Source organism: Neophocaena asiaeorientalis, unplaced genomic scaffold (genome assembly GCF_003031525.2).
Source record: "Neophocaena asiaeorientalis asiaeorientalis breed wild unplaced genomic scaffold, Neophocaena_asiaeorientalis_V1.1 scaffold128, whole genome shotgun sequence".
NCBI lineage: Eukaryota > Metazoa > Chordata > Mammalia > Artiodactyla > Phocoenidae > Neophocaena > Neophocaena asiaeorientalis.
In genome coordinates this window covers 562,364-573,055 of record NW_020175827.1, presented here as the reverse complement: position 1 = coordinate 573,055, position 10,692 = coordinate 562,364, and the positions used below count along the sequence as shown (strand labels likewise).

Here is a 10,692-nt window from a genome sequence, read left to right as displayed (position 1 = left end):
TGCGGGGCTAGATCGAGGGGTGGGGCAGAAGCATCCTGGAGGCTGAGAGGAAGGTCCTGCCTTAGTGAGTCGGTATCTTTGGGCAGAGGAGTGAAACTATGGGATAGAAAGGGAGAAGTTCTTGACAAAGCTAATGGAGAAATAAAGGCAGGACGGAGGAAATTAGGATGGGGAGAAAGGTAGAGGAGCAAGTTTTTAATCATATTCCTCAAAAGGGGCCCAAAGCCATAATGTCTCCTGTGAGGGGAAGAATTGTGGAGGGCTAGGAAGGCCTGCCCGTGGCAGGGTCTCCTAGAGATTCATAGAAGTGAGTCCTTTAAAGAGAGAGCTTACCACTACCAGAGACTTGAGGATAACCATATCCGAGGACATCTCACAGAACCTTTAAAAACCATGGGGTTCATCCCCCTGTCTCCTGGCTTTATTCTGCCTTTTGAAATGGAGCCATTTTCTTGGGAGGGCCTGAGGTCTAGTTACTGGGTCTAGCTGCCTAGGAGAGCATGGAATTCTGCACCCTGGCTCAGGGGCTGCTCACCTTCTCCTCACCCTCCCAGGGCCTCTGTTTAGAGCTTCCCTCTTCTCTCTTCCACCCCTGTGGAGGAGGGGGAGGATCACTTATTTTCTCTGGGTAGGAGAGAAGCAGGATATTAGTTCCTGGCAGATGGAGTAAACGGGTAAACAGGAAGGATACCTGGATTTCACAATTCGCTGTTAACCTCTCACCCCAAGTTTTGGTCCTGTTTCTCTCCCACAGAAATAGGACTGAGGGGTGGGTGGTTATGTAAATGACACTGAGAAAGGATTTGGGGGAGTTATGAGCATTGAACCCTGACCTGAAAACCCTGGCCACAAAAGCTTCAGAGGCTTGGGGAAAATAGCTGAGGTAGATCGAGGTGTTGGGAGGGGTGGGCCGTGGGGCACAATCCACCAGCCACCTGGCCCCTTTCTTCTCTATGGGGCTGTCTGGCCTGAATCCTCTTCTCCCCCCTCCTTCTCCCTGTCTCCTATCCTCTTCCCAGGAGCTGGGATGGATCTGAGTGTCTGAGAAAGAGCAGGAGAGGAGATAAGCAGCTTACAGGAGGGTCCAGGCTCACCGCAGGGATGGGGGGAAAAGGCTGTAGTGGACTGAGACGTGTGCTTTGGGGTGGCATGCTGTCCGCACCCTGCCCTCACCTGTTAAACTGCCAGGCACAGGGAGATAGGGCTGCTCAAGCCTGAGGTGATCTGAGGGTTGCTAAAATGGGACCTAGATGTCCGTTTGGCCAGCTTCGCTGTCTGGCAGTAATCCACTGGCTGCAAAGCACCTTTCTGATTAGCGCTGGAGGGAAAGTGCATTGCCCACCTACTAGCTCAGCCCCAGTGTCTTTGGCAGGACAGCCCTGTGCAAGGTAGGATTCTCATGCTTCTCTGGTCTCCACAGCACATGGTGATGAGTTTCCGGGTGTCTGAGCTCCAGGTGCTCCTCGGCTTCGCTGGCCGGAACAAGAGTGGACGGAAGCACGAGCTCCTGGCCAAGGCCCTGCACCTCCTCAAGTCCAGCTGTGCCCCCAGCGTCCAGATGAAGATCAAAGAGCTTTACCGCCGACGCTTTCCCCGGAAGACCCTGGGGCCCTCCGATCTTTCTCTGCTCTCTCTGCCCCCTGGCACCCCTCCTGTAGGCTCTCCTGGTCCTCTAGCTCCCATCCCCCCAGCCCTCTTGGCCCCTGGCACCCTGCTGGGCCCCAAGCGTGAAGTGGACATGCACCCCCCTCTGCCCCAGCCTGTGCACCCTGATGTCACCATGAAACCATTGCCCTTCTATGAAATCTACGGGGAGCTCATCCGGCCCACCACCCTCGGTATGGCTCTTTGTGATCCCTGGGTCTTCCTGGACTCCATGCCTCTTTCCCAAGCCTTTCTTAGGCTTTAGTCCTGTGGGATCAGCACCCTGGAATAGGGGCAACTTCTGTGGCTGCCTGTGCATGGGCTTGGGAATAACTGCCCCTTTGTGTCCTCAGCATCCACTTCTAGCCAGCGGTTTGAGGAAGCGCACTTCACTTTTGCCCTCACTCCCCAGCAAGTGCAGCAGATTCTCACATCCAGGTACATCTCTTTCAGTCGTCCTGCCTCATCCTTGGGTGGTTATCCTTAGACTCTGCTCTCTGACTTTCTCCTCTTCTGCCCTGCCCTCCTTCCTCTCCATCCTCCTGCACCTGCTTTGTCCCTCATTCTCTTGTATGTCCCTTCTCTATTCTCTGGACATCTAACTTTCTGTGTCTCTTTTCACCCCTGCCCTTCAGGGGCCACATACTGACATCTCTCCTCCCTCCCTCTTCCAGAGAGGTTCTGCCAGGAGCGAAATGTGATTATACCATACAGGTGCAGCTAAGGTGAGTTGACTCTCCCTCCCCTCAGGGCTCCCACTGAGGGTGGGAATGAAGTAAGGGTATGACGGTTACTCTTAGGAGATACCCTGCTCTGCCATGTCCACCCCAGCCCTAGGATTCTTGTTTGGAAGCTGAAGGCTACAGATATCCATGACTGATTTTCTGAGGTTGCCTGCCTCTCTCTGCAAGAACTGCCTCCCACCCTTTCATCTTCTCTCATCTCTTACCAGGTTCTGTCTCTGTGAGACCAGCTGCCCCCAAGAGGATTACTTCCCCCCCAACCTCTTTGTCAAGGTCAATGGGAAACTGTGCCCCCTGCCGGTAAATGCTCTTCCCTTCTTCTGGCAGTAACCCCTTCCCTGTTTTAGTTCCTAAATGTTACATCTTTTATGAAAGAGACATGCCTGACATAGTAGGTGCTCACTTTACTGACGGAATCAATATAATCTAGAGAGTACCAAGATAGGGCTGAACAAGGGTTCTCTCAGAACCCAGAGGGGGGATATTAGTTCTACTCAAAGGTTCAGGAAAGATTCTCAGAAGTGATGACCCTAGAGCTGAGGGTTGGAAGAAGTAGGGTATCCCTACTCTTCCTCTTCAAGAACTCAGTGAGCAGGTTCCTATTTATCTGGTCAGTGAGTAAGTTCTCCTTTTTCCCCAGGAATGAACCCTGCTGCCAACCCTAGAGAGTGCCCCAGTTTTTGAGTCACTGAATGGGCCCCCGTCTCACTCATCTCAGTGAGTGAGCTGACCTTCTCTCCAGAAAGCGAGTGGCCTAAGACAAGGTGTCTTAACCAGGCCCTCCCTCCCTCCCTCCCCCAGGGTTACCTTCCCCCTACCAAGAATGGGGCTGAGCCCAAGAGGCCCAGCCGCCCCATCAACATCACACCCCTGGCTCGACTTTCGGCCACTGTTCCCAACACCATCGTGGTCAACTGGTCGTCTGAGTTTGGACGGGTGAGCGTGGCTGAGGCTGGGGGCCTGGAGAAGCCTGCAGGGAGTGAGAGGGAATCATCCAGTGCATTGGGCTGGGGAAACATCTTTCTCTTCATGGGTCTCTCTGCATTAACTTGCTGTCTCTGGCCCTCACGTGACAAGGTGGGGGGCTGCTGGTGGTGGTGGTGGTCGTGGTGTACGAAGCAGAGGCTGATTGTCTCCCCCCGCACCTCCAAGTAGAATTACTCCTTGTCTGTGTACCTGGTGAGGCAGCTGACTGCAGGAACCCTTCTACAAAAACTCAGAGCAAAGGGCATCCGGAACCCAGACCATTCCCGGGCACTGAGTGAGTAACATCCCGTCCCTCTTCTCTCTGACCAGTATCCAATTCTTCCTGGCCCTCAAGCCTTTACAGTTAAAACTCATACCCCTCTTATGACAACTTACTTCACCTCACATGAACCCCAACCCGTGCCATACCCCTGTCACCAATCTTTGTGGTTGAAAAGTGGGGCCACTTCAGGCATTGACACCCTTGCATTCCCAATTATACATCTGCTTTGCACCTCGCAGACCCTAACTCCAGCCCTGTTGGAATTTGGGTTCTCCAGACTGGAAAGTGTCTTTAAGTATCATCAACACTAACCCTCTTGTGATGCTTCAATTCCCTCTAGGTCATCTCTGCCAAAGTGTCACCCAGCTGTATTTAAGCATCTTCAGGGATGGGGAAATCTCTCCCCGCCACCTAGCCTTCGTAATGCAGATCCCAGACCACCCCCATGTGACATCCCATTGGCCCCCAAAGGCGCTCTACCCAGCCGCCTCTCAGCCAGAGCCATCTGCTTCTGGCCTCACCACCTCCCGGGCTTCTCTCCAGCCTTGCTGACCCCATGGCTCTGGCCCCACTCTTGTTTCAGTCAAGGAGAAGCTGACCGCTGACCCGGACAGTGAGGTGGCCACTACAAGTCTCCGGGTGTCACTCATGTGCCCGGTGGGTACAAGGGAGAAGAGAAGGGGGAGGAGTGGTGGGTTAAACCTCTAGACTCAGATGAGGGCTCCTAGGGCTATTAGAGTGAGGCTTTCTGGGACATGGGGACTCTGACCAGAGAACTTGTCTCTCCTCAGCTAGGGAAGATGCGCTTGACTGTCCCTTGTCGGGCCCTCACCTGCGCCCACCTGCAGAGCTTCGATGCTGCCCTTTATCTACAGATGAATGAGAAGAAGCCAACGTGGACATGTCCTGTGTGTGATAAGAAGGCTCCCTATGAATCTCTTATCATTGATGGGTAGGGCTGTTCTGCATTCAGCTTCCTTTTACCTAGGACATCCACTAGGACTGGCCCCTGCCCCCATATATAAATATGTATCTGTAACTTACTTCCCCTCCCAACTCTTAACATATCTGTCTCTTTTATATAAATATTACCTATCTATTTATCTATCTCTCCCTCCAACATTGAGGACTTCACTACACACGGTACTAAGTACTTTGCATGCCTTATCTCATTGAGTCCTATGAGGTGCCAGTAATCCTGTGTGAGATAGGTACGGTCATTACAGGTGAGGAAGCTGAGACCTAGAGAGACCGAGTATCTTGCTCAAAGTTACACTGTTAGTAAGTGGCAGAGCCAGTGTATCAAACTGTTACATCAAACAATTACCTGACCTCTTACTGAACATAGCAATAAAGTTCTTTTGATCTAGCGACTCCTAACCTGCTTCCAGAGCCTACATTATGGTTCTTGTTCCCAGTGCCTCTTTTTTTTTTTTTTTTTTTTTTTTTGGGGTAGGGGCGGCCCCCCCTTCGGGGCACTCTTAATTTTTTCACAAAATACTGCTTACTATTAGGAGTGTCTAAATATATAAGGGGTCCAATTGGCTTGGAAAAGAATGGCTTCCCTGGTCTCTTTTTTTTTTTTTTTTTTTTTTTTTTGCGGTACGTGGGCCTCTCACTGCTGTGGCCTCTCCTGTTGCGGAGCACAGGCTCTGGAAGTGCAGGCTCAGCGGCCATGGCTCACGGGCCCAGCCGCTCCGTGGCATGTGGGATCTTCCCGGACCGGGACACGAACTCGTGTCCCCTGCATCAGCAGGTGGACTCTCAACCACTGCGCCACCAGGGAAGCCCCCAGTGCCTCTTTTTGAGGTAGCTTATAGAGTTCTGTTATCTCTGCTCCTTCTGTTTTGTTCCTAGTACTACATGGAACACGTGCTTAGAATGTACTTATTTTAAAACTCAGCATTTAAAATTTTCAAAGCTCTTTTATGCACCTTACTTTGATTCCAACAACTCAGAGAGGTCAGGAGGGTGGATAACATCCCTAATTTACAGGTGAGGAAACTGTGGTTCAGGAAGGTGAGTCCCAGAACTCCCTGGCTACTGTTGCAGCCATCTCCCAGCCACATGAATTCCTCTCTCTCCCCTCCCCTAGTTTATTCATGGAGATTCTTAATTCCTGCTCGGATTGTGATGAGATCCAGTTCATGGAAGATGGATCCTGGTGCCCAATGAAACCCAAGAAGGAGGCATCTGAGGTTTGCCCCCCGCCAGGGTATGGGCTGGATGGTGAGTGACCCCCTGTCCCCCAGTTGAGCTAAGTCTTGTATGTCCTCTTCTCTGTGACACAGTCTTCTTACCAACCACAGGCCTCCAGTATAGCCCAGTCCAAGAGGGCAATCCATCAGAGAATAAGAAGAAGGTTGAAGTTATTGACTTGACAATAGAAAGCTCATCAGACGAGGAGGACCTGCCCCCGACGAAGAAGCACTGTCCTGTCACTTCAGCTGCTATCCCAGCTCTACCTGGAAGCAAAGGGTATGAAGAAATAGGCTGAATCTATAGCAGAAGGGAGAGGAAGAAGTCAGGAACGCTTTCTGATCACTGGGCAAACTCGGGAGCAGAGAGGGGACTTGAGAGGCTGAGCTGGGTGAGGACATCTGTGATTCCTTCTGTCTCCTCACAGAGTCCTGACATCTGGTCACCAGCCATCTTCGGTGCTACGGAGCCCTGCTATGGGCACGCTGGGCGGGGATTTCCTGTCCAGTCTCCCACTACATGAGTACCCACCTGCCTTCCCACTGGGGGCTGATATACAAGGTATGACACTGATCACAAGGTGGGGCCGTGCACTGCCCCAAACCAGCTCACAACACTTGCTCCTTTTCAGAGCTTTTTGGCTGTTTTGCAAAGGGCCACAATCCAAGGAGCTTTGATATTGTGTGTGTGTGGGTGTGGGTGTGTGCGCACGCGTGTGTGGGTGTGTGTGTGTGGTGAAGGGGTCAGATAGGAGGTTGATTTTAATTTTTCTTCTCCTACCAGGTTTAGATTTATTTTCTTTCCTTCAGACTGAGAGTCAGGTAAGTGGTCCCTTCTCCATCTCAGATCGCTGAAGCCTCCTTTCTAGGCACTGATAGGCCCCCTTACTCTCTCATTTTCCCCGGGGACCTTAATGTGCTTCTCCATGAAGGAAGGAAACTGGGGTACAGGCAGTTTATTTCCCTCCTAGGCCCCACTGGGATTTCTTCGGATTCTCACCCATGTCTTCCTCTGTCCTCTGTTACTTACTGTTCTGTCTCCATAGTTTTTAGTGTAGTTCTGTGCCTGTCTGCTCACCCCTCCCCACCCCTCCAAACCCATGTGCACTTGAGCACCATGACTGCCCCAGCCGGACATTCCACACATTTCAGACGCCCACAGGGCCGAGAATCTAGAAGCTGGTGGGGCTGTCTCCAGGCAGGGAAGAGGGGTGGGGTGTGGGGAAGTAGGGGAAGGAGTCAGAGGGAGGCTCTCCTGCTTCTCAGAGAATACTTTGGGATCCTGAGGGGTTTATTTATCCCATATGATATTTCTGAGATGAGTGACTGGGAGGCGGTTTGTAAAGTCAGGATAAGATCTTAAACCATGCTCTTGATTCCTCCCAGCACTATGGTCCGTCCGTCATCACCTCGCTAGACGAACAGGATGCCCTGGGCCACTTCTTCCAGTACCGAGGGACCCCCTCCCACTTCCTGGGCCCGCTAGGCCCCACGTTGGGGAGCTCTCACCGCAGCACCACTCCGGCACCCCCTCCTGGCCGTGTCAGTAGCATTGTGGCCCCTGGGGGAAACTTAAGGGAGGGGCATGGAGGACCCCTGCCCTCAGGTCCCTCTTTGACTGGCTGTCGGTCAGACATCATTTCCCTGGACTGAGTCTCCTGGATTGTGGAGCCTTCACCGCCTCGCAACACTGAGCAAGTATGCTGTGGAGTCTGGAACCCTGGCCCCTCTGACCCATCAGAAGGGCTTTGGTCAAGGCCAGAAAGATCTTCATGGACACCTGTTTTTGGCCTTATCTCCGCCTGACAAGGCTAGCACCCAAAGGGTTAATATTTAACCTCTTTTAAAGGACATTTGGGGTCTGTTTTTGGAAATGTTCTTTGATGTCCAGCCCATTCCTTTGGGTCTGTTAACCTAGGCAGTGGGAGGCAAATGGGATGGGATGTGAGTTGGGGAGAGGGCTGAATCCTCAGCCTTGACTGTCTAAAGCCTCGTGGGGAAGGGGCCCTTCTCGTGTCCCCCAGATGCCCTCTCTTCCCATTCCCCAAAGCCGGCTGTGTTCCTTCCCCATATCCATTGTCTCTTCACGTCCATTCCGTTCTCTTTGGCCAAACAGACAGCTGGAGTAACTGAGATAGGCAGACACGTGGACAGAGAACTCTATTTTGGGTTGCATATTTTTTGTGTGTAAACAAGAAAAACCAAAATACTCCAAAGATGACTTTCCCTGCCTCCTGCTTCCCAGTGTGACTGAGGAGGAGATAAGGCCTTAGCCCTGATCCCCAGGGGTTTGGGAGAAGGGCCTGGCCAATCGCCTGGGTCTCTCTATTTATATATTTAAGTAAGTTCACAATGATGCTTATGCTGACCAGCCTGGAGCCTGAGCTTCTAAAGGCCCATGGCCCTGTGGTTAGGTCTGGCTCATTCTGCACCTTTCCTGGGAGGTGGGAGCACCCATGTGCTCTCTCCAGTCTCCCTTTTCAGGCTCCTCTAGGGCCTAGGATCTATGTTGTAATTTTACTTTCTATTCCCACAGTTGTAGCAAAGTTCTTACCCATAATAAAGGTTGTGGATGTTCTGTGAGTGTCACGGAGGTGGGCTGGGGAGGGGATTAAGCACTTTGCTTTCCAGATCCCTGGTTTGTGGGGGGTGGGATGGGCCATGTTCTGTTCTTCCCTTGCAGGCTCTGGGTCCGAGTGAGCTCCACTTCCACATGGTAGGGGTGTCACACTGAGGATTTCCAAGGGCAGTTCTTTCTTCCTTTCTTTCCCCCACACCCATAAAAACACTAGACCATTCAGCCCAACACTGTGGAGTCCTTAAGTCCTTCCTCATCCTTACCTGCCCAGATGCTGTAGCCAGAGCCTGAGGGCAAACTTGGTCCCCGTGCTGACCCTCTCTTTGCTATCTGCCGTGGCTGGTGTCGTCCGCAGCAGTGTGGACGTGGGCAAGACCAGAGGTCGAGCTCCTCCATTCTCTTCTAGTTCCACCGCACTGCAGAATGACAGCTCCTGTCTGGGCTGTGCCTTGTGGCTTAGCCCACTTCTGTATCCATAAGGTCATCTGATCCTCCCAACCACCACAGGAGAGGGGTGGGTGGGTGTTAACCTCATTTTACAGAAAGGAGGGTTAAATGACTTGCCCCCATGAGACAGTAGGACTGAAACCCAGGTCTTCAGTGCTAGCCAGTTGGACAGGAACCCTTGGAGTATCATGAGCAATATCTTTGATCTCATGTGCTCTCTTCATTATCAGTTGACCCACTCCCTCCCTAAATCTCCCCCACAGCACAAAATTTCCTCTGAACTTCTCAGTGTGTGTGTTGGTGTGTTGGAGGGTTAGGGAGAAGCTCCTACTTACAGGACAGAAGGCGGTAGGTCCTGGGGAAGATGTCTGGGTGTCTCTGTCCCATCCTCTGTGGCAGCCACCGCAGCTGCTACATCTGGTCCCAGCCACATGAGGGCGTTCACCTCTCTTGGGTTTGGTTGGATCCGGGCCTGGAGCCAGACATGTTGATCCCTTAGTCATGGCCTCTCTCAGAAGACCTGTTCTGGATCACAGCCTACCCACAGGTGGAGTGGAGAGACTTGGGGCAGGGACAAGGGGAGAGGCTACTGGATTTCTTGGTTATCTCTGACCTTCCCTCTCCCCCTCCTTAGTCATAGTCGGAACCAGTCTGTTTGGTTCTCCTAAGCCGCATTTCCTTCCTCTACTGCCAGCCCTACCTGTAGCTGCTGCTGTGACTCCTGGGAAATGACAAGTAGATAGAGAATGATGTGATGGTATTTGGGGAGACCCCAGCTCAGCCTAGGAGGGTAGGCAGACTAAGAGAGAAGAAAACAAAAATGAGAACTTCCTGTCCCTTTTTGGGGCTTTGTAAATGCAGCTGAGGAAGTGGAGAGTAGAAGTGGTGGAGGAGGGACATGGGTAAGGGTCGTGGGCTTGGGAACTCCAGACCACCCACACTCCATCGGGTCCCATGTGGTCAAGGCAAGTGTGGCTGTTCTCTGGGCTTTGGTGGGTTAGAAGCTGTTAAGGGCTCCCAGGTCCCTGTCTCACCTCCCATAACCCCAGAGGGACCCAAAAGAACTGGCCCTGGGGCAGCTGTAGTCCACTCTCCTCCCAAAGCTCTCGAAGTCCTCCGTCCAGCAGCTGGGAGTGAGGGGGCAGGAGGTCAGAGAGGCCACCGCCTGACTCCTCCAAGTCCTGTGTTTGCCCTTCCCTCAGCCCACACCCAAGGTGGTCCCTCCTTCAGGGCAGGGTGCAGGTTGGGTCAGTGGATTGGCTACCTCTTCATCAGGTTCCACGTGCCCACCTGCAACAACAGTGGGACCAGCAGGTGAATGGTGGTGTTCCTGGTCAGGGACGCTCACTCACTGTTTACACTGCCCCCTCCTCCAGTGGGCACAGATGCAGTTGTAGCCCCTTGTGATTATGGGACCTGTTGATACCACATTTCTGGGCCCACTTCTCTGTCATTCTGAGACTGGGAATAGCACTGTTGGGTAAAGGGCAGATTTCTTTCCTGGACTTAGGGCCTTGCCCTCAGACTGCTCACCTGGGGGTACCCAGAGGTTGGGGGAAACGTTGAGAGTGCGTGTCCTTCGGGTCAGCAAGACAGTCTGATCGCTGGACTGCAGAACGACCGCCACAGCCAGATCCACACCTCGATTCGTGGGCAGCTCGGCCCCAGGAGCCCTGGGCTGGTGATCCAGGGCCGAAAAAGGGCAGAAAGGGGGTCGCTGGGGGTAGGGATCCGCTGGGGTTAATATCTCAGAAGCGAGGCGTGGCTTTCAAAAACTGGGCGACACCCAGATGGGGAAAGAGGCCACGGCAGGCGACTGGCCCCCAGCCCCCA

General features: G+C 52.9%; 3 protein-coding genes across 7 annotated transcripts in view; 2 read left to right on the top strand and 1 right to left on the bottom strand.

Annotated features, from left to right (window-relative positions):
- ANKRD35 (ankyrin repeat domain 35) overlaps positions 1-1,558 on the top strand; it is a 22,939-nt gene extending 21,381 nt beyond the window's left edge. The window contains exon 14 of the mRNA XM_024732680.1: positions 1,421-1,558. The gene's annotated coding sequence lies outside the window, so the exon portion shown is untranslated. The remainder of the gene's footprint in view (positions 1-1,420) is intronic.
- The window catches only part of PIAS3 (protein inhibitor of activated STAT 3), a 9,603-nt gene extending 1,191 nt beyond the window's left edge, over positions 1-8,412 (top strand). For 2 of the 3 annotated variants that reach the window (XM_024732688.1, XM_024732687.1), the window contains exons 2-14: positions 1,421-1,838; positions 1,998-2,082; positions 2,319-2,369; positions 2,597-2,687; positions 3,189-3,323; positions 3,543-3,648; positions 4,220-4,293; positions 4,428-4,588; positions 5,732-5,865; positions 5,946-6,114; positions 6,263-6,396; positions 6,619-6,656; positions 7,221-8,412. In XM_024732688.1, the coding sequence (XP_024588456.1) occupies positions 1,424-1,838; positions 1,998-2,082; positions 2,319-2,369; positions 2,597-2,687; positions 3,189-3,323; positions 3,543-3,648; positions 4,220-4,293; positions 4,428-4,588; positions 5,732-5,865; positions 5,946-6,114; positions 6,263-6,396; positions 6,619-6,656; positions 7,221-7,487 (1,860 nt within the window). In that variant the 5' untranslated portion in view covers positions 1,421-1,423 and the 3' untranslated portion in view covers positions 7,488-8,412. Of the gene's footprint in view, positions 1-1,420; positions 1,839-1,997; positions 2,083-2,318; positions 2,370-2,596; positions 2,688-3,188; positions 3,324-3,542; positions 3,649-4,219; positions 4,294-4,427; positions 4,589-5,731; positions 5,866-5,945; positions 6,115-6,262; positions 6,397-6,618; positions 6,657-7,220 lie in introns of those variants that run through there. The other variant, XM_024732689.1, reaches the window with a different exon arrangement.
- Positions 5,966-10,692, bottom strand: part of NUDT17 (nudix hydrolase 17) — a 6,426-nt gene continuing 1,699 nt past the window's right edge. Inside the window, exons 2-8 of one of the 3 annotated variants that reach the window (XM_024732693.1) lie at positions 10,393-10,576; positions 10,124-10,149; positions 9,894-9,986; positions 9,560-9,658; positions 9,195-9,331; positions 8,676-8,828; positions 5,966-6,101 (exon numbers count right to left, since the gene is read on the bottom strand). In XM_024732693.1, coding sequence (XP_024588461.1) covers positions 6,098-6,101; positions 8,676-8,828; positions 9,195-9,331; positions 9,560-9,658; positions 9,894-9,986; positions 10,124-10,149; positions 10,393-10,576 — 696 coding nt within the window. In that variant the 3' untranslated portion in view covers positions 5,966-6,097. The remainder of the gene's footprint in view (positions 6,102-8,675; positions 8,829-9,194; positions 9,332-9,559; positions 9,659-9,893; positions 9,987-10,123; positions 10,150-10,392; positions 10,577-10,692) is intronic. The other 2 variants (XM_024732694.1, XM_024732696.1) reach the window with 2 other exon arrangements.